Source organism: Ailuropoda melanoleuca, chromosome 11 (genome assembly GCF_002007445.2).
Source record: "Ailuropoda melanoleuca isolate Jingjing chromosome 11, ASM200744v2, whole genome shotgun sequence".
NCBI classification, from domain to species: Eukaryota; Metazoa; Chordata; class Mammalia; order Carnivora; family Ursidae; genus Ailuropoda; species Ailuropoda melanoleuca.
Genome location: NC_048228.1, coordinates 27462956 through 27490921, shown reverse-complemented (window position 1 = coordinate 27490921; position 27966 = coordinate 27462956). Strand labels below are relative to the sequence as shown.

The window sequence follows — 27966 nt, the reverse complement described above, 5'->3', positions numbered from 1 at the left end:
AAATTCAAGAGAAAAGCCTAGGAGCTTCTCTTTTATTCTCACCCCTATATTCATAACATCACCAAGTCTGTAGGTTCTGCCTCCAAATATATCTCATATCCATCCACTTCTTATACCACTCTACCCCAAACTACTCTCATTCCTTCCTGGATCACAACTATCTTCTGCTACTAATCTTCTCTTCCAATCCCTATGATCCATTAACCACATAATAGGCAGAACACATCTTTTTTTCAATGTAAATCAGATTATATTACTCCCTTCCAGAAGAACTCCCTGCTGGTTTATCATCACACTTTAAATGAATTCCAAACTTATTCCATGGGTAGAACCCCACAACCTATTCAAAGCCCTATATGATTTGGCTTCTACCTATCTCTTCCAGGTCATATTATACTACTTTATCCATATTCCAGCTACAGCAGTCTTATGGTGCTCCTTGGAAGAGCCAAGCTCTTTCTATTGCAGGATTTTTACAATCGGAGTTTCCTTTAACTGCAATGCTCTGATCCTAAATATTTCTGTAGCTGGCTTTTTTGGAACACTGAGGTCTCAGCACAAATGTTAGCTCTTCAGAGAGCCTTCCTTAACCAATCAAACTAAAGCAACTTCTTCCCCAGTATCTTTCTCACTTCATACTGTTTTATTTCTTCACATCACTGAACATTATCCAAAATTTCCTTGTTCATATCTTGTTTCTTTTTTCATCAAATTTTAAGTTCCATGAGAACAGGAATCTTGCAAGTCTTTCTCACCATTGTATTCAGAATAATGACAAAATAGTAGTTCCCTAAAGATATTTAATGAACGCCTGTTCCTGAGTGGGTCACTTGACCTCTCTCACATTTGCGAACTTACCTAGTGCTAGACTTAGCTTTGGGTCCAGGGGATACAAAGGCGAATAAGGCATGGCTCCTTGAGGATCTCAACCATTCATCCCTTCAACAAATACTTCCTGAATGTATATTATACTAAGTTCCAGGTATTGTTTAATCTGTGTTTAGTTCCCTCCTCAGTAAAACGGAGTTTTGTTAACCAACTCCATCTCACAGAAATGTATAAATGGGATGAATATAAAAATAATGTACAAAATGAGATGTGGCATAAACATGTTATTTATATAGTGCTATTACTGCACGTGCCTCTTTCCTTTTGTCTGGTAATGGGCAGGAGCTCCTCACAAGAGACAGCCGACTGATAAAAACAGCTATATAAACTTTGGTACTCACAGAAGGCAATAAATATGAATGCCCTTTTCATAGGCACATAGTAACTAAACCCACCTGGGGTCGTGAATTCTTTAGTTGTGATAGTAACAAGTGTTAATTTTCCACAGTGCTGTTGCACAAATAACAATTCTATTTACCCTTATGGAAAATTAGGGAGTACCCAGGTTAATTGCTCCTCTCCTTCGCACCACCTAATTTTTCATAGGCTCTAGGACACACATAGAGGTGTGTCAGGGACCTGGCACGGACCTGCAGAGCTCTTACGACTCCTGAATGATGTACTGGACACCTGGTACGTGTGCAACTGTCCTTAATCCTTCAAAAGCACTAATCTCAAGGGCCTGTCCACAGAAATAGGCTGGGGACGGGGGAACTGAGAGGAGGGTAAGTTAGGGAGGAAAGCTTTCCCGGGATAAGCAACCAATCCTGGAACACACCGCCAGTCACAGGAGCATGTTAAGGTTCATTTGCAGATAGTCACCCTTTGTACAACAGTTTGTCCTTAATGAAATTAATTCTGCAGTCAGTCTTGACTGACCTCTTTTTTCTTACTTGTGATTTACCTGTAAGATGAGAGAAACAGAGGAGGAAGGGAAGGAACAGAAAAGAGATGTGGGATGAGGGAGTAAAGACGAGTCAGGGGGAGGAGAGAAAAGGGTCTGAGGCTGCTTCCCCAGCTCTGACAAAGGAGCCATGTCCTCCTGAAGCGGGAGAACAGGAGTTCCTCGGGTCCACAGGAAGAGAAAGACCGCGCGAGACGAGGGACCAGTAGTGCCCAAGAGCCTGGAAAGGAAGAGAGTTGAGAAAAATGGACCGTACCTACAATTCCTTCAGCATCCCTCGCTACCCCGGGAGCGGCCCTGGCGCCCAGCAACCGCCGCGTACACCACGCGCCGCCCCGGCCGGGAAAGCCGCCAGGACCTGACCTCCGCGCGGCTGCTGGGGCCAGGCTAATGGCGGCTGGCTCAGCTGAGGGAGGCGGGGCGGTGACGGGGCGGGGCTGGCGGTGACGGGGCGGGGCTGGTGGCTGCTGCACTTTCAAGTGGCGTAGTGGGCGCTCTGGCCTGCGGAGGTGAGGGTTTTGGGGTTTGCCGGGACCGCCTGGTGTGCTTTCAGTCTATTCGACCCGTTCCTTTCCCCGTCTCTTGTGAATATTGACCTATTGCGTTGTCAAAGTCCAGGGACAGAGTTGACATCACAGGGCCCTTCAGCCAAAAAGCCGCGCCAGGGGGCTGCACGTGCCAAGAGTGACTTGTCACAACTCATATCATGTTTCGTCTTAAGTCAGCTTAAATATAGTGCAATTGTAAAAGAGAATAGTCTCTGGGGTTAAGACTGGGCTCAAATTTCAGCACTGCCACTCTATAGCTATGGAATGACAGACAAATACATAGCCTCCCTGAGCTTCCGTTTTCTCTTCTGTAAAGGACGTGGTTGGTGGTGATGTGAGAACAATGAATTGTTACATGACAAGTGTCTGGAACGGGGCTTGGTACAAAGTAAACACTCAATGTCCTGTTATTAGTATAAAACCTTTTTTTTTTTCACATGAAATCTTATGCGGAGACCTTCGTATGAAACGAAAGCAGAGCTACCCTAGTTGAGGGTGGGCCCCTAGAAGCTTTGGGTTCTTAGACCCAAGGCTCCTCTTATGGAATCTCTAAGATTCCTAAAAGAGGAAAAACAATTGTTATTGGATTAAGTCCAAACTTTTTATAAAGACAAACTGCTCTTTTCTAACTTCGCTCCTGATACTCCAAACAACTTCAACTCCTGCACACGTTATATCCCTATGTGTTTTTGCCTATGTGTTTTTTTAAAGGTTTTATTTATTTATTTATTTATTTATTTTGCGAGAGAGAGAGAGAGAGAGAGAGAGAGAGAGAGAGAGAGAGAGAGAGTGTACTCCCAGGCGTGGGGGGTGCGGGGGTGGGGTTGGGGCAGAGGGAGAAGGAGAGAGAATCCCAGGCAGGCTCCAGGCCCAGCCCAGAGCCCTAGGAGGGACTCCATCCCATGACCCTGAGATCATGACCTCAGCAGAATTCAAGAGTAGGACGTTTAACGGACTCAGCTACCAGGTGCCCCTAAGGTTATTCTATCAAGAGTGTTCTCTTTCCCCTTTTCTTAGTTATCCTTTAAAATCTGACTTAAATTACAACTCTTTCTTGCGTGATCAAATAAAAAAATTCTCCTTCATCTTTAGCATTGTGGAGACATCTCAGCAAGGATTGAAAGTTATTTTCTCCCTTTTTTTTTAGGAGAGTAGACAAGATTTTTTGTGATTATAGGGTTAGGGAAATGCTTGTTCTCCTGGCAGGGAAGGAGGAAGCAGGGTATTGGTGGCAGTATAGATGGTAGAGCTGGGAAGGAAGGTTTTTGAGAGGAGTCTGATGGCCTCCAAGACACTGCTCTGTGCTCCAGATGCAATGAACTACTGGAGAGTTTTGTGCTTTCGGGTCCAGCCAAGGAGGACGGAGGGCACACCAACAAGTGGGGTTTTGAAATTCTCATCAGAACAGAGGGCTCAAGCCAGATTTAATTTGGGTTCAGCAACTAAAACCTGTGTTACTTGCTCGTAAAATGGCACAAAGCAATTCCCACTGGTTACAAAGAACTACATAAATTATTCATCTAGAAATACAACGTTCTGAAACATTTCAAAAATAATGTCCTACATTTATTTAAAGATAACATGATAAAAATTTAATAATGCTTTAAAAAACATCTAAAAAGCATCGATTCCTTTTTTTTCTTTTTAAAAATATTTTATTTATTTATTTATTTGACAGACAGCCAGCGAGAGAGGGAATACAAGCAGGGGGAGTGGGAGAGGAAGAAGCAGGCTTCCCGCGGAGGAGCCTGATGCAGGGCTGGATCCCAGAACACCGATCACACCCTGAGCCAAAGGCAGATGCTTAACGACTGAGCCACCCAGGCGCCCCCATCAATTCCTTTTCTTGTAAAAACTCAACAGTAACTTAAAAATAATTAAGTTGATTGCATTTGCAACCATGTCATTAAAAGCAAAACACTTTCGAGGAACAAGGAGAACCTTATTAATGACAGCATTTTTCACTAAATTTGACATGATGAAAATAACTTAAAAATATCTTCTATAGAAATGGTTCTGTACATTGGGAAGCAAAAAATTGAAAGGTGCTCAAGTAATGAAAATAGAAATGTGGTCAATGATCTACTTGGTACAATTTAACTGCCAATTTTCTTTTCTAGTCTTACCTGTCACTAATTCTCTTTATCAACCTTAAGTGCCAATTATTTACTATATTCCGGGCTTTACTATTTTTCTAATATGCCCACCCTTGACCCATTTGTTTTCTTCTTCACCTTACTCTCTAATATTATTACATCAATTCAAATTGAAGGTCCAATTGAAGTTTTTCCTCCTTTAAGAAATGTTCCTCATTTAGAACACTTTTGAATTATTCATTTGGATTACAGCTATTTGTACATATCTTATTTCCTTGTAAGATTCTTGAAGGCAAGTATGATGTCTTATTCATATTTGTATTCTCCACAGTGTCAGTTTCCCACTAGAATTGAAGTTCTATTAAGCAGAGCCCTTGAACATCTTGGTCATTGCTGTATTCCTTAGTATTTAGCATAATGCCTGCCACATAGTAGCATACTATAAGTGCATTTTGAGTGAGTGGATTTTGAATGAGTGGATTTTAAAACATAAGTTCCATGAAGGTAAGGATTTGTCTGTTTTACTCATTGTAAGATGAATATTTGAATATTACCGAGTGAATGAATGATTATTTGGAAGGCTCACTATTCATTATATACAACAAAAATTCTTCAGTCTGTATATCTTCACAGAAATCAAATATAAAGTATTTATGTTGCCCTTCACCTAATTCAGTGGATGATGTGTCTTTCTGAAAATAAGGCATCCTCTAGAACTGCAGGAGTAAAATGTAAAAGAATCAAAATAAAAGATGTTTACATTAAGAGTAGTTTCAGTTTTGTTCCTTGTACTTTTCTGTGTTCTAAATTTTCTGCAATGAAAATGTCTTATTTTGCAATCAGGAAAAAATATTACTATTTTTAAAGAGTGTTAAGGATGAGATCATTTGCAAATGTGTGGCTGAGGAAATTTTAAGGACACCCAAGTCCAATCAAGGTTATCTGGAGTTAATACCAGAGAGAAATATTGGAATGTGAAAATAATTCAGAGCTGAAACCTAATCAGCCTGCTTAAAAAAAAAAAAAACACAACCCAAAACCAAAACCTCTCAGAGGAGATATGGATGGCACTGACTCTAGGAGAAAAGGACATGGTAGAACAAGTACTTATAGTGATTATTTTAGCAGTGTCCTTGAAGTATGACACCCTCGCGGTGGACTGTTTTCCTCCAAATTCATACGCTGAAGCCCTAATCCCCAATGTGATGTTATGGGAGATGGGGACTTTGGAGATAATTAGGATTAGATGAGCTCATGAAGGTGGGGTCCTCATGGTGGGATTAGTGTGCTTGTAAGAAAAGATGCCAGAGAGCTTACATACTCCCCCTCCCCCACTCATCTCTTTCCCTACCATGTGCGGACACAGCAAGGAGGCCATAAGCAAGCTAGGAAGAGAGCCCTCATCAGAACCTGATCATGCTAGCACCCTCATGTTGGACTTTCATCCTTCAGAACTATGAAAAAATAAATGTCTGTTGCTTAAGTCCCTCTGTCTATGGTACTTTTCATAGCAGCCCAAGCAAGCTAGACAGAGCAAGGAGACTAAGCTCTGAACTGTTATGTGGCAAGAGGTTTTCTGTACTGGAAGAGGATCCCCTCAGTGATTCAGTCGATAAATATTTATTAAATGCCTACTGTGTTTCATGCCCTGTGCAAAGTACCGAGTATCCAAAGATGACCAAGACAAGGCTCTCACCCTTCAGGAGCTGCTTTCATAGGAGACAAGCTTGTGGCTTATAAGTGCTCTGACAGAAGTATGTGCGGGATACATACATCCCTTTTCCAGGGACTCAGTGGTTAGAGTAATTGTTTCTATCTGTGGTGGGGGTGGGGTTGCTTTGGTTGGCCTGAGTCAACATTCTGTATCAAGTTAACTCTGAGTTCACCAACCAAGTGGACAGCTGTGACTCACAACGTGGTGATAAACCTGAGACTTCAATGGTGAGCCCTGCACAGGCCCTTACCGGACAGTTACAGAGATTTAGATGGTGGCTGCCAACCGAGGAGAGGGAGGACAGAACTCGCTGCATGTTCTCCAAAATGAACAGACTATTGGCAGTGGCTGAATGGCCTCTACCACCATTTCTACACTGTGAATTTCCACTTCTCATTCTTCTTTGGGGCATTGACTATTTATAACAACATTCTCATTTACTCATACTAACTGTATTTTGTATAAGTTAACAAGCATTCGGAGCCTGTTACTCAGACAAAAACTACTGGAGAATGCGGGACCTAGCACTAACTGCAGCACCCTTCTGGGTCACATGCCTTTTGCTGTCTAAGTCCTAACCATTCACCACATCCTAGCCAAGATCCTACTTTTTCTGGAAGTTGTGCTAAACTGCACCATCCCTGGATGAGGTGGGTGCTCCTGTTATGAGCCTCCTGGACTCCCATATTTCCTGCATCATAGCACTTATCATACTCTTTTGAAATCTCTTATTTAATTGTCTCCTCCATCAGACTGTCATATCCTTAAGGGCAGGAATAATAAAAGTTTTGATGATGTGCCCAGGTCATCAAAAGCTTCCACTGAGTATTTGTTGAATGAATCTGGTTTCAGAGCCTGTCAAAGGAGAGGATGAGATGAGCTTTGGGTTTATGTTGCTACCACCAAGGTGCACCTAACCAATTAAGTTCAGTTTGAAATATCTATCTGAATTTTGGTGTAAATTAATCCAATCCAAATACAGAGTATAAACTAGAAGAAAACACAGTACCACAGAGTAACCAAAGCCAGGCTGATGTAAAAATGAAGCTGTTATGGCTTAATATTATGTTAGCTTAATAAAAATTAAGCTGGTTTTGAGCAGAGGTGAGAGTCATGGAGAAAGGGCCTGGAACAGTAGTCTAAGGACAAGAGAGGAAAGGATAGGCTTTATGCAGATCAGCTTGGTAGGATCAGAGTATTTATAATCTATTCATTTAACACATATTTAATATCTACTTCAAGATTAGACTGAACTTTGGATTCTGGGTTAAAGAGTTTAGATGGGATATGACAAGTAAGTGATAAATGCTTCAGGTATACATACACCATGAGAAAAGCTGTGAACTATATTCAAACATGATTATTCTAGCAACTAAGCAAGAGTTGACCTAGAGTCAAGAAGAACTTAAAGGGCTACACAAAAGCAGAGATGGTCTGTTGAATATGTGGGATAAAATGCGACATATATAGATAAGCCTTTCTTCTACTATCTTCTCTGCAGGCATGCCTCAATGTCTGAAATTCTTGCCACTAGAAATCACTCTTTCAGTTTAAGGTACTATCTTTAGAAGGCCTGTTAACATGCAAGATTACGCTACTAAGTGATGGTAGCACTCGATACAATAGTACCTCTGTCTCCCAAATCTGATCTTTCCTTCATCCTATGAATCTCACCAAAGAAAGCTTAGTGGGAAGCAATACTATCAGACCTCCTCAGAGCTGGGTGTGTTCATCACAGTAGAATGTAAGGGGAGATATGTGGCCAAATTCCACATCACTTAGTCAAAAATAAATTGCTTGCCTTGGATTCACCTCCTCCACTTCTTCCTGAAGTCTAGAAAGGAGACATGGGAGAGATTCATCTTTAACCTATGTCTTAAGCTAGGGCTTAAGACACGTCAGAGCCTCCAGATAGAAGGACATGGGTCTCTGAGCAAACCCATGAACTGAGTAATCATGTCAGCATCAACCAGTCAGCCGGTTTCATGAAAAGGAAATAAATTTCTATTTTAAGTACTATATTTTTTGTTTTTTCATTATAGCAGTTTACCTTACTCTAATTAATATTACATTTATGAGGTTGGCATAGATTTGATAGTTAGCTATCTTTCACCTAGAGAAAAGGAAGAGTCTGAAGATGTGGGTCACAAGAAACAAATAAGAAAGGCCTGAATCTGGACATTCCTTAGGGGAAGGTAAACTCAGATGGGCTGTTAAAATGGGAGACTGTGTTGCTATCTGGGAGAAAGGAGAGGTCTTTTGACATTAGATAGGCGCAAGAGGAAGAACCAATGAAGACACTTCGCATACTTGAAAATTGTGGCGGGACCAATCGGTTACAATAATTCACAGAAAGGTAGCAAGAGAGGTATAAATGGAGAAGAGGCAGACTGGCACAGAAAGTGGGGGTAGAAACTGATGAGGGATCGCATTATGGTATTTAAAAATAAAAAAGAAAAGAGGAGCCCAAAACATTTCAAGGCATGAGTGATCAGGTGACCATGAATCATGAAACTATGACAGTAATAGTAAGTTAGAACAAGTTGTTGGCTAGTAGAACAGGATACTGAACTTGATCTTTTCCATGTTAATTTTAAATTGTGGTAAGTACATTTTACTAAACAATTTCAGAAACATGATGAAGAAGTATTTGAAAAAAAAAGGTCAAGAGATTAGGTTGGAGATGTAGAATATTACCACCCACATGGAAAGAATAATGGCTAAAAATGCTCTTTAAAGAAATAACCACACTTTTGGTTCTATTACATTTAAAGTTCGAACACTACATATCTCAATATGCATCTAGGTAACATAGCTTCTGCTAGTTGGTAAAAGAAGTTTCTGGCAGCAGCTCTCTAATCATTATCATCAGTATTGTCTCTTTTCACCTCTAAACTTGTATAGAGGTCTCTTCCTGAACTTCTTCACCCTTATTTTGATGTTCAGCTTTCTGGAGAAGCCTGGGACCCAGCAAACCAATGAGTAGACTTCCAGTTGGGGCTGTGATGATGATGGACAAAAATGCCACTGTCAACACATCCATTCCATATTCTTCTAACTGTTTCTCTCCATGAGATCTTGCTGTGTCCAAAGCCACAGATCCTATGGCAGCCTACAGAAGTTTAAAGGTAACAGTGGAAACATATGACAAGTGCATAGAGAAAAGGTGAATTATTTCATCATTTGTAAAAACAAATTGCTTGTTCTTTTACTCAGCTAAAAAAGCTCCATAAATCTTCTTTCAAAGTATACTGCAATGAGTTTTGGTTGTCTGAAAACTCTCCCTGCTTGGGGAAAGAATAATAATTCATATGTGCCTATTTGCATACGGTAGGGCTACAAAAATATCAGTAAAATATATCTCAAAACACAAGGCAAATTCAGAGTCACGATATTAATTAATTAGAACATGATCCCATATACTAAATTCCCCCTGAGTAAAGATGAAAGTTACTGGTTATCTCATTCTTTTATCTTTAGTAATTTCAAAGTCAGAAAAAACAAGATGAAAAAATGCAGTGATATTGGAAGATGGTGAAGTTTTAAATGAAAAAAAAAACAAGAATACGTACTGCTTTTAAAGCTGAACTAATTGTTAAACATCATGAAACTTGGAAATTCGAGGCACCTTCAGAACTTGAAGTTAATCTTATTAGGTATTTGGTTAATTTTTGCCTCAGGAGTTGGTAAAATGTTTTATTTAAGATTTATCTTTTGGAAAGTTTCATGAAAATTTTTGTTTTCTTTACAGGCAAAATGCAACATTAATGCACATGGGAAAATAATTAAACAATCTGGTTACTCCCTTATTACACAGAACAGAACATCATTAGCCTCCAGGACAATGAAACAGAAGAGAAAATATCAGTGTGCATGAGACACATGGCAGAGACTACTGATTGCCCACAAATATCTGCATATACTCTTCTGTTATAGAACTCTTGAGTTTCAGCTGGTCACATTACTGCACAAATAGAGAGTTTTGCAGCCTTCTTTACAACTAAATGAACATACATTATTCAACATATTCTCGATAATGTTTCCTTATTTTAAATTGGCTTTGATAGCAGGAGAGTGTCATCTTTCAAATTTTAATGTTTAGGAGCACATCCTTCATACTAAAGTTACTAGAGTGATTATTTTGCTATTTACCCACTAAAGTTACCAGAGGTAGTGAGGAAACTGAAGACATTCCGAGGGAGAAACTATTCCACTTATTGTACTACATCTCATATTCTCATCATTATGTCTTAGACTTCTTTGAAAGTCTAATGGAAATAAAACTTCTCTGGAATAATGTCGAAGCCCACAGCCACACAAAATCTGGCATATAGTTATACAGCATACATATCCCCCAAAGCTTCCTAAATTTAGAACATCTAATTTTTGGGACGCCTGGGTGGCTTAGTTGGTTAAGAATCCAATTCTTGATTTTGGCTCAGGTCATGATCTCAGGGTCGTGAGACTGAGCACCAAGTAAGATTCCCTCTTCCCCTGCCCCGCTTGCATGCACTCACTCTCTCTCTCAAATAAATAAATCTTAAAAAAAAAAAATCTGAAACAAAAATTTCCATGTTTAAACAATTGCAAAATAATCAGAGACAGTTTAACCTTGTTTGCTATAATTAGTTTTAAAATAAATAAATAATCGGAAATATATTACATTTGCAACAAATAATAATCTATACAGTTCTAATTTAATTAGTAATTAAATTCTACCAAATACATGGTTAATACTTTCAAGCACCTTATCTGTTCATGCCTTATTCATTACACTGCACAATTTCTGGGTCATGTGATTGATACATTTGACAGAAGGTTCAGCTAGTTTGTAAAATTTACCAGCAACCAATAATTTAGGAAATCAGTAAAGCATTTTGTCAGTTGTTTTTTAATAGTTTTTCTCCTTTATATATAAAGACTGTGGTCAAGCATAACTGATCATCAATCATATTGACACTGAAGTATTTCCAAATACTAAGATGGGCCATGCTATTTCTTTTTCACTCTCTTCTTGGAAGATATTGAAATGAAAAGGGTTAACAACTATCTCTCTGGGTGATTTAGAGGGCTCTGACTGATAAAAATCCAAACTCTTTCTTCTTGTGACTACTGCTTTGTAGTTAGTGTAGGGATTTACTGGATTTTTAGTTAAATAAATCATATTTAGGAAATCAATATACCCAAAACAAAACTTTTAAAGAATAGATTAGTATAAACCCTTTTCATAAATCAAACTTCGATTACATTTTTTCACCAAATTTGAATAAGCTATCTTATATAAAATTTCAAGGTGTCATATAGAAATAGGAGTTAAAATGCTAAGCCATCCTATCCATCATTACCTGAACTGTGGCCTTTGGAAGCCAGGCAAAAGAAATAAATATCTTTTCCTTGATGTTAAAACCAGCAAAACACACCATCAGAAATGTAGTCAAAATTCGTATCAATACTGCAATGCCCAGGATGGCAACACAAAGTCCTGAAAGAAATACTTAATTTTTAGACATAATATAGTACTTGGGGAGCAACTGAATCTCATGTTTATTGATTCAAAATACTATCAACTGCAATTATGTAAATATATTAAAAAATTAAGAAAACAAGAATGGTTAGGCATAATTTATCAAGGCATCAATAACAAGGATCAAACCATTTGTTTAAAAGAAGGTATTTTTCCGAGATTAAACAAAAAATTAATTAAACATATTTGATATCTATTATAAAGGAGATATGAATGTTCTCTTATGTTTTATAGCAAGAACCAAACTTTCTTCCATATGTTTATTCAACATAATTATTAAATGATAAGTATGCATGACAGGATTTGGACTAGGTACTGGGTATACAAAAATGTATAATGTGCAGACTTTGTTTGCCTCTATGAACTTCAAAGTCAGAGGGAAACAGAAACATTAACACTGAATTAATATACTATAAGGTAAGTGCAGTATAAACATACTGGTAAGAGGTCACAGAAGAGGAAAAAGTTAATATTTTCATCAAAATGGTTGAGAATTGTTACAGAGTATAAACCAAAGGTGGTATTAAAAATATTTACCAGCCAGTATGGAAGCAAATCAGCCAATCAGAACAGAGCTGGCTGGTCACTGACCAGTCAGAATACATTGGCAGTCTACACCTGTTTCACCATATTGGTGTATACACTGACTGCCCATTAGCTCAGGTTGACATGTACAGCCACTTCATTCCATCCTTTAGAATCTTTCGCCGATAAAGATCAGTTCACCTCGATTTGTACAATAGGGAGTGTGACTAGGCTACTGAACCTGAGAAAGGCACAGCTAAAGTGACTGCTATGTAATAGGGTGATTTTCTAAAAAGTAATATTTGTTAAGTGTTTACTGTGCGCAAGGGTCTGTATTAAGCTTTAAGTGCATTCGTTAGCTAATCCTTACAATCCGTGGGGTAATTTTTCTCATTTTACAGTTGAAAAAAATGAAGTTTAAAAAGGATAAATGACTTTCTCAAGTTTAAAACTCTAGTAAAACACCAGTTAGACATCACCAGAGGGTTTATTGTGAGTCTGCAATATGGTTTCTTTACAGAAAGGTGTTGTGGCTTTTTATTGAAGGGTATTGCTCCCAGATTGGTAGGTTTTCAAAAGTACTTGTTTCCTGAAGTACAAGAAACAAAAGAGATGATACCATTCCCAGGAGGGAGCATTGAAGGTTTGGAGAGAAGAAGATTTAGAAGTTTTGAACATATTGAGTTTGAAGTTTTGTGAGGTTTACAAGTGGTGATGTCCAATCAGCAATTAGATACATTGATTAAGAGATAAAATTTTAGAATTATGTAGTTTATAATCAAAGCTACTGAATGTAGATGAGCTCAGAAAAATGACATTGAGTGAGAAGCGTAGAAGTCTTTGGAAGAACTTTGATGAAGAGCAGCATTTAAGACGCACGTAGTTTAAGTGAGGACTCAGCAGGCACTGAAAAATATGAAGTTTCAGAATTCAATGTAAAATGTGTTTTAAAGAGGTCAGTAGCATCAAAGGCTGCTGAGTGATCAAGTAAAAAAAGAAAGACTGTTAAGTGTTCAGTGTATTTAGCAATATAATCTTGGTGAGAGCAGGGTCGGTTGTGTGGTGATGGGCAGAAGCTGGGCTGAAATGTATTGAAGAGAGTGAGAGTTGAAATGGAAAAGGGAGATACAATGACCTCTTTGGCAAAGTTCAAAAAGGGGAGTAAAGACGAAGTGTGGTAGGTGAGGGACAAGTTAAGTGGAAAAAGGAGATTTTATATATATAAATTGTGATAAAATATGCATAACAAAATTTACCACCTTAACCATTTTTAAGTGTGCAGTTCAGTACCGTTAAGTTGAACATTCACATTTTTGTGCAACCAATCTCCAGGATTTTTTCCTCTTGCAAAAATGACCCATTAAACAACACTTCACTTCCCCTCCCCAAGTCCCTGGCAACCACCATTTTAGTTTCTGTTTCTATGATTTGACTACCTGGATACCTCATATAGGTGGAATCACACAGTATTTGTCTTTTGGTGACAAATGTCCTCCAGGTTCATCCACGTTGTAGCATGTATTGGAATGGAAAGACATTATTTTAAGACAGGAGAGATTAGAATTTATTTAAATTCTGAAGAGGAGAACACTGTGACATGGATATCTGAAGATACATAAGAATAGGGGAAGAATCTATGTGTGAGGTCCAGAAGGAGACAGCGGGAGATGGGATTCCCAGTAAAGATGGAGGAATATGAAATGAGTGGAATGGAAGAAATAACCAGTATATGTGCACAAATAAATTTTTAAGTGCAGTGTTATGAAATCAAAAGTTTTAGCTTTTGAATGTATGAATAAATAAATGAATGAATGAACAAATGAACATTTATGTTCCATGGGTGTATATTATAGAACTGACAAGCTATCTTTACAATTCTGGCCCTTGATCAGAACAAGTCTAATTGAACATTTTTGTCCTTGGAAAAAAAATTTAAGACCTGCATCTTCTGGACAGTAGTTAGCAGTGTTACTTTTCTTTACAAGGAATAATATTAAAGGTATAAAATTTATGCTTGAGACTGACAAATATTATTTTCTGGCCAACTACTCTAAGAGACTTAGATTATTATTAACTTTTTATATAATTGTGACAATAACTATACCTACTAAAGGTATTTCACTGAATAGAAAAGTTGATTTTAGCAAGTGTACTACTCTGAAATTCTTACCTACAGTTTCTGGTCTGAGAGATGCAATAGATACTTCTGCTCCAATCAGTCCAAAGAGAAGGGGCTGAAAGATGTACCAGGCACCTGCAATAATTTTTTCAACCTCCGTCTAAAAGAAACACACACACACAAACCCCACACAGATTTTTATTATATGAAGTTACAAGTACTAAGAATCTTACTAATTTGAAATTTGAGTCATTTTGACTTTATTAGTCAATTAGGCTTTATTTCTCTGACATCTATAAATATGAGGCTAGCTAAAATAGAACAAAAAATTACATAAAGATATTTCTAACACAGTTATTATATGAGGTGCTTTAGAGTTGGTTTGCAAATAGATGTTAATTATAAAGAATCTAATAAAATAATCTTAGGAAGACTCTATTTCTGAATATATGATATATGTGTATATATATATGTAATACTTAGTATTATCTTATAGTTTAAAATTTTATGTTAATTTTTGCTTAGCAGTATCACTCAGAGATCTTATAATAGTAAATATATCTAGATATACATCTAATTATTGCTATATAGTAATCTGTGGTATGGAATTATCTGTTTATTCAATCATTTCTTTATTGATGGCCCTTTAACTTGTTTCCAATTTTATCTTTATAAAAAGCAGTTTAAGATGATCTCAAATCATGCACAAAAATATAATTCAGGTAAAGTGCTGTGCTTATTAATTTATTACCCTTTGGCTCCAAATCCACATTTCATTGTTGCTCCACAGAAAATGAACCTGAGCCCTTTAAATATTTCTTCTTTGCTACCTGGCATCACTTGAAATTTTGTCAGTAGAGGGTGCTGAAGAGGTATTACAAGGAAGATGCTCTTCCTGATTTCCTGGGCTCCCTCCAGCAGGATCTTATAGCACGCTTGGGTTTTTTTAGTACACGGGTGGCTTCTACAGTGCTGGGCTCCTATAGTGCATGGCAGCCAGCAGCACCCAGTGGCCAGCAGCTGCCCCTAGCTTACTGCAAAGGAGTTTCATAGCCAACTCCTTTGGGCAAAATACCTCCTCATGGACCCTAGAGGGTGAATTTCCAGATTTCCAGGAAATTGTCCAAACAGGGCACCATGGGTGTCTTCTCTACCATCCAGTGAACAAAGGCTCTCTACCAAGATCTGGATTCTGAGGCTTGAGGGTGGGAATAGGTGGGGTGGAGTGGGGTGGTATAAGGGGATGGCTCAGTCTCAGCCCTAGTTGTTTACAGCTGCTATCCCTATATTTGTCAGGGGTCTTCTACCTCTCAGAAGCCAATCCCTTGTTATCTGATCCCCTGGTATGGTTAATAATAAGCTTTCCCTCCTTCAATTACTATGTGATTTCCCTTTCCTGATAAGATCCTAACTGATATAAGTACTAACTTTATAACACATTTAGCAAAAAACGTAGAAAAAGATAGATACAGTTGACTATAGCAAAAATAGAACAATGTGTGGCAAAAGGAACCATAATCAAAGGACAGTAAGATGACAAACCAGGAGAAAATATCTGCACTGTGTATAACAGAATAAGAAGCAATATCCAAGCAATAAGAAAAAGACATGGAACCTAATAGAAAAATGGGAAATGCATACATACAAGTAATTGACAGCAGAAGAAACACAAATGGCCAGAAAATATAAGATGCTAAAATTCAGTAATCAGTGAAACACAAATGAAAATGATATGCCACATTTGCGGGTGCACCATATTAGAAAAATACTAAAAAGTTTATAATGTCAAGTATCTGCGATGTAAGGAAAACTCTCACTAATTGGTAGAACAAATTGACAGTGCTTTTTTTGGAGGGCAATTTAGCAGTACCCATTACAGTATCTAAAAATTTATACTGAACAGATTTTTCCAATCAACTAATAAGAATCTATATTTTTGGACAACACTTTTGCCCTTATAATTACACATCTTTGAGGATCTGGTTTTCCATATCTATTTTCAGCAGTTTAACAAAGGAGGATTATATTTTGTCTCTATTTTCCGTATTTACTTTTATTAATTCTGGTATGTTTATTAGAGTAAAGGTTCTATTTCTTCTTGGATTAAAATTGTTGAAAGGCAGAGTGCGTATGTGAGGGGGTTGTTCTATTCCTATATCATGCAAAGAGTTACGTTTTCATATCATAAGGAATCAGATAATGACTTAGGTTCAAATTCTGCCATCTGCTAAATGCAAGCCACTTATCTCTCAACATCTTATTTTTTTCTCATCTGTAAAATGAGAGGTTTATATTGAATAACATCCAAGATCCTTTATCATTTAGTGACAATGACTCATACTATCAAAACTGGGGTCCAGTGACCACCTTTCCACATATCTTCAAATTCTTTTTAATTTAGTTTTTTAGAGTTTACCATAGTAAAGCTCAGACTTTAGTTGCTATGCAGAATAGCGAAGAACACAAATTGACTCTATTAATCTCAGGTTACTAAGCCTTTATGACTAATTAGTTAAGGGATGGCCTCAAAAATATTTCACATACTCAGAACTCTAATGAAAGCAGATGGCCTAAAAAGTTTTCCCTATCAAATTGTTTTTATTTCTAAACTGTAGACAAAGGCCACCATTTGTTTTATTATTGTAACACTTTAGACTAGTTGAATATCAGACATGGGCATATATACTGTAAAACTTAAAAATGGGAGAAGAGTCAAAATGTATCTTCTTAATGCTTTTTCATAACTTCAAAACTAAAATGAATATGCTTATAAAGAAAATGAAGTCATCGAATAGGCTAAGTGTAAAACAGACCAGGGGAATAAAGACGATGTTGTCCACACTGAATGTTAAGGCTACTTTACACATCCGTTTGCACTAGTAGTAATAACCCTCAAAAACATAAATCACTTTCAAGGATAGACTAAAGGAGAAAATTAGCAGGAATTGAGGTTCCATCATGACTTCAATATCTATTGAAGCTGATACTTCCCTTCTCAGAGAGAAGAGCATTACAAGAGTCAGAAGATTCAAAATATGTCAGAAAAACCATCCCACAACTACAAAGGTCATCAGAAGCAGCACTGGATTTGAAAATAGATGGGGAAAAAAATAACAGAGGCTTTCAAAAAGTGAGTGTATTTGAGGTAAATGTGAAAAAAGATGTTCCTAGTTCTTTCACTGGGTTGTGGGATTACATTGACCTACATAATCGGCTGGGCTGCAGACAATCCTGGCAAAATTATGACAACTGCAGATGAACAGACATTGTGTTTTGTTTTATAACAATCTTTTCTTTATAACCCATATTACAGTTTTAGGAAGAGTAATGTGACTGGAGCTCATCAAAGTTTCCCTTCCCCTGCTTTGTCTTTCTGTGCCCATAGCCGATGTGCACTCGCCATAGGCATTAGTCTCCCCCTTGATTTCCCTGTTGCTAAAACTACTCTTTTATGCCCTACCCCAAATGCTATGGCTCCTTTTCATTATTTATTTTTTTATCCTATCATTTATGAATTTAGAGACTTAAGTTGCAAAGCATAGCAATATGTTTTTAATACATTGGGTACGTGTTATTCAAATATGTGTCAAAATACAAAAATGTGCCCTGCACAGTATCGCTATAGTTGTATTAAGAGTAGTACACTCTGGAGTCGGGTAAACCTGAGCTTAAATCCCAGTGCCACTTTCTAATTTTGTGACCTTGGATATGTTATTTATGCCTTTCTGATTTATAGTTTGTATAACATGGAAATGGAAATACTTTTTAAAGTTTGTGTGTGTGTGTGTGTGTGTGTGTGTTTCAAATAAATGAAAATATCCACTTAGTGCCTAGCATAGAACCATACAGACTGGCAATAAAAATTTATCAAAAAAATGGGCAGAAGACATGAACAGACATTTTTCGAAAGAAGACATACAGATGGCCAACAGACACATGAGAAGATGCTCAATGTCACTCATCATCAGGAAAATACAAATCAAAACTACAATGAGATATCACCTCACACCTGTCATAATGGCTAAAATTAACAATACAACAGGTGCTGGCAAGGATGTGGGGAAAGGGGAACCCTCTTACACTGTTGGTGGGAATGCAAACTGGTGCAGCCACTCTGGAAAAGGTTCCTCAAAATGTTAAAAATGGAACTACCCTATGACCCAGTAATTGTACTGCTGAATGTTTACCTAAAGGATACAAAAATACTGATTTGAAGGGGCACCTGCACCCCGATGTTTACAGCAGCATTTTCTAGAATAGCCAAAATTATGGAAGCAGCCCAGATGTCCATTGACTGATGAATGGAAAAGAAGAGGTGGTATATATAAATATAATGGAATATTGCTCAGCCATCAAAAAGAATGGAATCTTGCCATCAGCAATGACCTGGATGGAGCTGGGGGGTATCATGCTGAGCTAGATAGTCAGAGACAAATACCACGTGATTTCACTCATGTGTGGAATTTAAGAAACAAACCAAATGAACACAAGGGAAAATAAAAAGAGAGAGGCAAACCAAGAAACAGACTGCTAACTTTAAAGGACAAACTGATAGTTAGTAGACAGAAGGGGGTTTGGGGGATGCTGATGAGGACTAAGGACTGCACTTGTGATGAGCAGGGGGTGATGTGTGGAAGTGCTGAATCACTGTATCGTACACCTGACACTCATATTATGCTGGATGTTAACTAACTGGAATTTAAATAATCTGTAAAAAATCTAATTTCCAAATTAAGATAAGAAAAAGAAAGATAAAAAAAAGCTATTATTTCCCTTCTCTCTTTTTACCCATTACAGTATAAAATAATGAGTTGATTGTGATTTTTGAGGATTTTAAAAGAGGTAATAACAGAAAAACATTTACCCATATAGTTCAATTTGAAAAAGCTTATTAATAAGCATTTCTGAGTTTTTTCTGTTGAATAAATGAGAGGAAATAAACTAAAATATTTAGTTTACAGAGCTGTTGGTTGTAGGTGGAGGAATTGCAAATGATTTCTTTTCTTTTCTTTTTTTTTTTTTCAAGTAGGCTCCACACCCAGCATGGAGCCCAGTGCGGGGTTTGAACTCACCATCTCAAGATCAAGACCCGAGCTAAGATCAAGAGTCAGATGCTCAACCTACTGAACCACCCAGGCTCCCTTCTATCCTTTCCTTCCAGACTTTTTCCCCTTCAAAGTTTAAAAATGATCCTATATCACCTTCATACTCAAAAATAAAATTAGTTTTATTTTACAACTTTCTATCTTTGGTAATTTACTCTTCTCATGCTAAAAAAGGTTACCATTAAGAAGTGAATGGACAATTTGCAAAATGCCAATGCCAGGCAAACTTCCCATGTGTTGGACAAGGAGTCACAACTTGAATGTAGCCGTATCCTTCACTAAGGTGAAACGGTGAACTTGGTATTGGGGCAGACGATAGATCAGAGTGCTTCAAAGAGCAGGGCACAGTCGTCAGCAGCCCAGGAGAGGACCAAAGACAGATAGCAGTGAGTCCACAGAAAGAAGCGAAGGAGGCAGCACAGCCCTTAAGTCCAGAGCTGAGATTAGACAGAAGACTGACCAGAGATAGGTGATAACTCTGCTTCAGCCCCCAAGTAAAGCAAAGCCATAGAAACACAAATATTTTGATAAAAGCAAATGCTTATCTCCCTTGGCCTGCTCTTCCTGCCGCTCCCCCTGCTTGCGCTCTCTCTCTCTCTCTCTGACAGATAAATAATAAGAATCTTCAAAAAAAAAAAAAAAAGAGCAAATGCTTATAAGAGAAGAGGGCTGATAAGAGTACCCAATTTATATAGGACGCTTGTTGACTCTATAGCTCTGCTCTTGTCAATGTTAGGTTACCTGAAACCAAAAAGTAGAATTGAATAATACAGGTGTGGCTAGGAAAGAAAAAAGTAGACCTGAAATAAACCTTATAGGCAAACCTCTTGCAAGGCAGCAAACCCAGGTGTACATCTAATGCAAGAAGCAGGTTTCAGAGGGACTTTCTCCTTTCCTTCGAAGCCCAATCCTCCTACACTCACTTTCCCATGGCCTCAATACCCTTCTCTAGACCATGCTCCAGGCAGCCCCTACCATCCCCCTCTCCTCTCAAGCAAGACGATTCAGTTATGCCTGTCCTAGTTTCCATAATCTATATCAAGAAATAAATAATAATCTTGAAAATCAGTAAGAAAAAAACCAAAACAGTCTTTTAAAAATGGACATAAACTTTTGAACAAACTGGTTAGTAAGCATAGGAAAAGACGATTAGCTTCCCTCATTAGGAAATGCAAATCAGATCAATAAGGAGATACATTTTTCACCTATCAGGTTAGCAAAATATCTGATTTTTAATGATTTCTTCAGAAAAACAGATCCCCGGGAGATAGGAAGAAGATGGTGGAGGAGTAGGAAACCTTAGTTTTGTCTGGTCCCAGGACTTCAGCTAGGTAGCTATCAAATCATCCTGAACACCTGTGAACTCAGAGATCTAAGAAAAGAATTGCTGGAACTCTACAAATAGAAAAGTGACCATTTTCTTTCTTTTTTTTTTTTTTTAAGATTTTATTTATTTATTTGACAGAGACAGACAGCCAGCGAGAGAGGGAACACAAGCAGGGGGAGTGGGAGAGGAAGAAGCAGGCTCATAGCGGAGGAGCCTGACGTGGGGCTCGATCCCAAAATGCCAGGATCACACCCTGAGCCGAAGGCAGATGCTTAACCGCTGTGCCACCCAGGCGCCCAGAAAAGTGACCATTTTCTGCAAGGTAGGAGGTGCAGAGAAGTGAATCAGAGGTGATATATCAGAAGATAAACTCAAGGAGAAGGGAGCCTCCAAAGGTGGCTTCAGGAAAATGATATAGCACAGAGCAGAAAATGAGAACTTTTAGAAGCATGTTGCGGTGAGGGATGTCCCCGCCTAAAAGGTGCTCAGGTGGTGAAGTGGGGTGGAATTCTAGGTGGGACAGTCTCAGGATCTCTAGGGTCACAGAAAGAACCACGACGAAGCGTGATTTATTCCTGGGCTGCAAGGGTGGTTCAAAGTCCGCAAATCAATCAATGTGATATACTACATTAATAAAAGAAAGCACAAGAACCATATGATCCAATCCATAGATCCAGAAAAAAGCATTTGACAAAGTACAGCATTCTTTCTTGATTAAAACTCTCCACAGTGTAGGGATAGAGGGAACATACCTCAATATCATAAAAGTCATCTGTGAAAAGCCCACAGCAAATATCATTCTCAAAGGGGAAAAACTGAGAACTTTTCCCCTAAGGTCAGGAACATGTCAGGGATGTCCACTATCACCACTGTTGTTCAACACAGTACTAGAAGTTCTAGCCTCAGCAGTCAGACAACAAAAAGAAATAAGAGGTATCCAAATTGGCAAAGAAGAATTAAACTCTCACTCTTTGCAGATGACATGAAACTCTATGCAGAAAACACAAAAGACTCCACCCCCAAATAGCTAGAACTCTTATAGGAATTAGGGAAAGTGGCCGGATATGAAATCATTGCACAGAAATCAGAAATAGAAATTATGGAGTCGATCCCATTTACAATTGCACCCCAAACCATAAGATACCTAGGAATAAACTTAACCAGAGAAGCAAAAGATCTCTACTCTGAACACTACAGAACACTCACGAAAGAAACTGAGGAAGATACAAAGAAATGGAAAACATTCCATGCTCACGGATCGGAAGAACAAATATTGTGAAAATGTCTATGCCACCTAGATATCTACATATTCAATGCAATCTCTATCAAAATACCATCAATTTTTTTTTCACAGAGCTGGAACAAATAATCCTAAAATTTTTGTGGAATCAGAAAAGACTATTGGGACTTCATCAAGATAAAAAGTTTTTGCACAGCAAAGAAACAGTCAACAAAACCAAAATACAGCTGACAGAATGGGAGAAAATATTTTCAAATGACATATCAGATAAAGGGCTAGTATCCAAAATCTATAAAGAATTTATCAAACTCAACACCCAAAGAACAAATAATCCAATCATGAAATGGGCAGAAGACATGAACAGACATTTCTCCACAGAAGACTTATAAAAAAGGCCAAGAGACGCTTGAAAAAATGCACAATATCACTCGGCATCAGGGAAATACTAATCAGAACTACAATGAGATACCACAGAGTGATCAGAACGGCTAAAATTAACAAATCAGGAAATGACAAGTGTTGGTGAGGATGCAGAGAAAGGGGAGCCCTCTTACACTGCTGGTGGGAATGCAAGCTGGTACAGCCACTCTGGAGAACAGTAGGGAGGTTCCTCAAAAAGTTGAAAATAGAACTACCCTATGACCCAGCAATTGCACTACTGGGTATTTACCCTAAGATAGAAATGTAGTGATAAGAAGGGACACCTACATCCCAATGTTTATAGCAGCAATGTCCACAATAGCCAAACTATGGAAAGAACTCCGATGTCCATTGACAGATAAATGGATAAAGAAGATGTAGTATATATACAAAATGGAATATTACACAGCCATCAAAAAGAATGAAATCTTGCCATCTACAATGACATCGATGGAAGTAGAGGGTATTATGCTAAGCAAACTAAGGCAATTAGAGAAAGAATATTATCATATGATCCCCCTCATATGTGGAATTTAAGAAAGAAAACAGGATCATAGGGGAAGGGAGGGAAAATTAAAACAAGAAGAAATTGGAGAAGGAGACAAACCATAAGAGACTCTTAACCACAGGGAACAAACTAAGAGTTGCTGGAGGGGAGGAGGTGGGGGGATGGGGTAACTGGGTGATGGACATTAAGCAGGGCATGTGATGTAATGAGTACTGGGTATTATACAACACTGATGAATCACTGAACTCTACCTCTGAAATTAATAATACACTATTTGTTAATTAACTGAATTTAAATTAAAAAAAAAGAAAAACATCACCTTCATGTACTGTTGGTGAAAATATAAATTGGTGCAGTCTTTTAAAAGGGTAAGCTGATATTATCAAAAGTATCAATGTGAAATATTCTTTAGTAGGGAATTGTATTTCTAGAAATTTATCCTATAGATAAACTCAAAGTATATTATATTTTGTTGATTTTTCCCCATTTTCTCACTTCTGAAATTAGGATATCATATCATAGTTTAATTGGCAGCATTGTTTTTCGTTCTTGGTGGCATGTGAAATAATGATGCTTCTTAGACTTGATAATGTCTCAGAGTTTATGAAATATGGCATATATAGGTTATTTTATTGAAATGGTTTTTGTCTTAGCAGAAAACCAGAAACAATCCAAATATTTGTTAGTAGGAAACTGGTTAAATACAGTACAGCATACAATGCAATACTCTGCAGCCCTTACAAAGAATAAGGAAGGCAGCGTGGAAATACGACCATGATATATCTTAAGTAAAGACACCAAATTATAGATTGGCATGCAAGGGGGAAGAGGATGCATGTGTATACACTTGGGCATATATTTACATATACATAGAAATTAGCTTTTATGATTAAATTATTAATTTGATATTAAGAAAGTATCTGGAAAGAAAAAATTTATCTGATCAGAAAGAACTTAAATGAGAAGAACTTAGAATGAAATTCACCTTTTCGCCGGCCCATCTCAAGCCTGCAAGGAAGGACATGACCAATGTGCACAGACCTCCTGACCCAGGGAAACCAAAATACACACTGCTGAACACAGCTAGCACAGACAGCCCCAAAACAAGGAATGCTCTCTTCCACACAAGTTTGTCCTTGAGGAGAGAAAAAAGGTTGATTAGATCAATTATTTCATGTAACTGAGTTTTTAATGACTGATTTTTCTATATTCAGGATTCTATGGGACATAAAAATGTCTGTCTGTGCCCCTAAATACACACCGTAACATTTACTTTCTTTTCCTTAATAAAAGTAGAGTCAGCACAAGTACAGATGCCGGTTCCTCTTTCAGGAACTCTAGTTACCTTCTTCTGCAGTTACCAAAGCAGAATTTCACAAACTGAATTTCATAGCGGCAGAAAAAAGTGCATGGGCTTTGGAGCCAGACAGACCAGAATTAGAATTCCAGGTCTTTTATACTCCCAGCGTGTGGAATGCTCCCATTACTTAGCTTCTTGAGGCTTTGTTTTCTCCTCCCCGAAAGTTATGTTACAGGGTTTGTGAAGGTTAAAGATGTGATATCTCTATTACTTTTAGTCTCTTAACTCTTTAATGTGATGCTTTCTATAGATTTCTATAGACTATAGATTGAGAGTAGTTTTTTGTTGTTGGTTTTTAAAGTCTAAGAAATGTGCACCCCTCTCCCTTTACTTTTCCCTCATCAGCCTTTTAAACTTCTTAATCACTTTTTTTTAATTTTTAAATTATTTTTTATTTTTTTGAGTGTAGCTGACACACAATGTTACATTAGNTCCAGCTATGTGAACTTGTTCAACTTCTCCCTAAATCTCAGTTTCCTCATCAGTAAAAAGATCATATTAATGGTACTCGCTTCATGAGTCTTATGTGGTTTACAGTAGATTGCATGGATTTATATGATTACACTAGATCAGTGCCTTCCAAAAGAACATTCAGTGATGATGGACATTTNGCTCCATGACTGAGGGCATGTACCTCTTACTCCTCTTCATCCATTGCCCATCCCCCTTCCCCCTCTCCTCTGGCAGCCATCATTTTGTTCTCTGTATTCATAGTTCTGATTTTGCTTTTTGTTTATTTATTCATTGGTTTTGTTTTTAGATTCCACATGTGAGTGAAATCATATGCTATTTGTCTTTCTCAGTCTGCCTTATTTCACTTAGCATAATACCCTCTAGATCCATCCATGTTGTTGCAAATGGCAAGATCTTATCCTTTTTCATGGCTGCTCAGTATTCCATTGTATATATGCCACACCTTCCTTATCCATTCATCTATCAATGGACACTTACGTTGCTTCCATATCTTGGCTATTGTAAATAATGCTGTAGTAAACATAGGNGACTTTCATACGTTTATCTATCCCAAGAGACTTAGGAGATTAAAAGAAAACAAAATAAAAAAAAAAACTCTGTGAATATTAAGAAATCATTGTGTATAATAAAGAACTTTCATCTCCTTGGTAAGAAATATTGGATGATATTATAATGAGATGTTAAGGCTTATGTATTTGATAGTATTAGAATCTAGGGTATGCTGATACTAAAAAAAAGGGACTCAAAAGCCATTTTATATCTTGGGGCGCCTGGGTGGCACAGCGGTTAAGTGTGTGCCTTCGGCTCAGGGCGTGATCCCGGCGTTATGGGATCGAGCCCACATCAGGCTCCTCCGCTATGAGCCTGCTTCTTCCTCTCCCACTCCCCCTGCTTGTGTTCCCTCTCTCGCTGGCTGTCTCTATCTCTGTCGAATAAATAAATAAAATCTTTTTAAAAAAAGCCATTTTATATCTTGATAACCTTAACATTATGAATAATAGTAAAATAAAAAATAAAAATAGAAAAGGCTTACATATTTGGAATTGATGTTATTTATTTTTGTGAAATTTAAAGTTTACAAAATATAAACTAGAGAAAAAAATTCTATAGTTGTATTTAAATCTTAAACAGTTGACCCTTAACAACACAGGTTTGAGCTGTATGGGTTCACTTACATGGAAATGGTTTTTGATAAATACAGTACTGTAAATGTATTTTCCTTATGATTTTCTTAATAACATTTTCTTTTCTCTAGCTTACTTTATTGTAAGAAAACAGTGTACAACACATACAACATGCAAAATATGTGTTAATCAACTATTTATGCTATCAGAAAGGCTTTCAGTCAACTGTGGGCTATTAGCAGTTGAGTTTTTGGAGAGTCAAAACTTATACATGGATTTTTGACCATGTAGGGGGTCTATGCCCCTAATCCCTACATTGTTCAAGGGTCAACTTTGTATCTAGGCCTCTTCATAAATCTCATGGATAGTATTGATATGGCAATAAGAATGAAGAGCCATTTCTAAATTATGTTCTTATTGGCTTTCAGGGGACTATTCCAGAATGTTTTTCTAATGACATTTTAAAGAATGACTTTCCCATAGATTATTTCTTTTACCTGGCCACTGCTTGGAAAGTACTGAATAAAAAATCCAAGAAGAGATCCAACTGCCACACCAATTACCATTTCTAAGACTCCTCTGAGAACATTAAGAACCGTGGAGCCTTAAAAACATATAAAAAGAAAAACTTCAGACAGAACTCTAAATCCATAAATACTTAGACTTCACTTTAGTAATCAATATAAAATATCTAATTACATAGAAGGAAAAGTACACAGATATTTCCTGCTCTCCATATTCTTAAATATATGTGACTTAAAATGTCTTATAAAATGGGCCTATATGATAAGAAAGCTACGCATACTATTGTAGATAAATTTCAAGACAGGCATAAACTACAATTTGTGTACTTTTTTGTTCATTTTCTTCAATAAAAATTTACTTAAAGGGCCTAAGAAATTATGAAAGATAAAATTCATGAATCAGAGTTAATTTGTTCTACTATACAATAGGCAAAGGCTGGGTGAGAAGACAGATCTAGTTTTCAAATTGCCATTTAAGAGCCTGATTTTTTTACTAATAATGTATACTGATTTTAGTAGCTCTGATATGTATAGAATACAGTAACTTAAAAATCTGGCAATTAAAATCAAGAATCTTTTTTTTTTAAAGATTGATTGATTGATTGATTGATTGATTAGCAATTTCTACACTCAACGTAGGGCTCAAACTCACAACCCCAAGATCAGCAGTCACATGCTCTTCCAGCTGAGCCAGCCAGGAGCCCCAAAATCTTTTCTTACTACAATGAGTGCAGGGGACTTATTCTTTCTCAAAGTTATTTCTTTTTTTCTTTTTAAAGATTTTATTTATTTGAGATAGAGAGAGAGAGCATAAGCACGAGCAGGGGGTAGGGGGAGAGGGAGAAGCAGGCTCTCTGTTGAGCAGGGAGCCCAATGACACAGGGGCTCCATCCCAGGACCCTGAGATCACGACCTGAGCCAAAGGCAGATGCTTAACCAACTGAGCCACTCAGGCATCCCTCAAAAGTTACTTCTAAAAGTAAATCTGAAAACAAATTATGTTTGAAATTGCCCCCAGAAGAGTCTTTTTTTGTTTCATAGCTTCTTTAAATATCATAATATAACTTATTGATAATAATACAATAATAGTAAGGGACTTTAACCCCCCACTTACATCAATGGACAGATCATCAAAGCAGAAAATCAACAGGGAAGCAATGACTTTGAATGACACACTGGATTAGATAGACTTAACAGATATATTCAGAACATCTCATTCTAAAGCAGCAGAATACACAGTCTTTTCAAGTGCACATGGGACATCCTCCAGGTCACAAATCAGACCTCAAAATGTACAAAAAGACTAAGATAATACCATGCATATTTTCTGACCACAACACTGCGAAACTTGAAGTCAACCACAAGAAAAAATTTGGAAAGACCACAAATACATGGAGGGTAAAGAACATCCTACTAGGGGCACCTGGGTGGCTCAGTCGGTTAAGNTTCGGTTAAGTGTCTGACTCTTGATTTCGGCTCAGGTGATGATCTCAGTGTTGTGAAACTGAGCCCTGTTTTGGCTCCACGCTCAGCATGTAGTCTGCTTGAGATTCTGTATCTCCCTCT

At 37.6% G+C, this 27966-nt stretch overlaps 2 protein-coding genes and 1 long non-coding RNA gene across 3 annotated transcripts in view; 1 reads left to right on the top strand and 2 right to left on the bottom strand.

The window, feature by feature from the left end:
- Window positions 1-2179, bottom strand: part of LOC100468568 (sodium/hydrogen exchanger 9B1) — a 63008-nt gene extending 60829 nt beyond the window's left edge. Inside the window, exon 1 of the mRNA XM_034671429.1 lies at window positions 2049-2179. The gene's annotated coding sequence lies outside the window, so the exon portion shown is untranslated. The remainder of the gene's footprint in view (window positions 1-2048) is intronic.
- A 4063-nt stretch (window positions 2180-6242) lies between these two features.
- On the bottom strand, window positions 6243-27225 carry SLC9B2 (solute carrier family 9 member B2). The gene is made up of 5 exons (XM_034671667.1): window positions 26374-27225; window positions 23904-24053; window positions 14370-14478; window positions 11496-11632; window positions 6243-9262 (listed from the first exon to the last, which is right to left on the bottom strand). Exons 1-5 carry the CDS (start codon window positions 26440-26442, stop codon window positions 9041-9043), a joined length of 687 nt encoding a protein of 228 aa, XP_034527558.1. The 5' UTR covers window positions 26443-27225; the 3' UTR covers window positions 6243-9040.
- Window positions 9147-19393, top strand: LOC117804420. The gene is made up of 3 exons (XR_004628841.1): window positions 9147-9278; window positions 17318-17448; window positions 19348-19393. It is a non-coding gene; the product is annotated as an uncharacterized LOC117804420 (long non-coding RNA).
- Window positions 27226-27966: the final 741 nt, after the last annotated feature.

Bases quoted from the DNA above. Each gene is read 5' to 3' on its own strand.
- SLC9B2 (XM_034671667.1), bottom strand. From the start codon at position 26,442: ATGGTAATTGGTGTGGCAGTTGGATCTCTTCTTGGATTTTTTATTCAG. The intron at 24,054-26,373 runs GTAAAAGAAATA...TCTCTCCTCAAG, and splicing joins ACTTTCCAAGCAGTGGCCAG to GACAAACTTGTGTGGAAGAG. The intron at 9,263-11,495 runs GTAATGATGGAT...AAACTTCTGTAG, and splicing joins TTCCAAAGGCCACAGTTCAG to GCTGCCATAGGATCTGTGGC.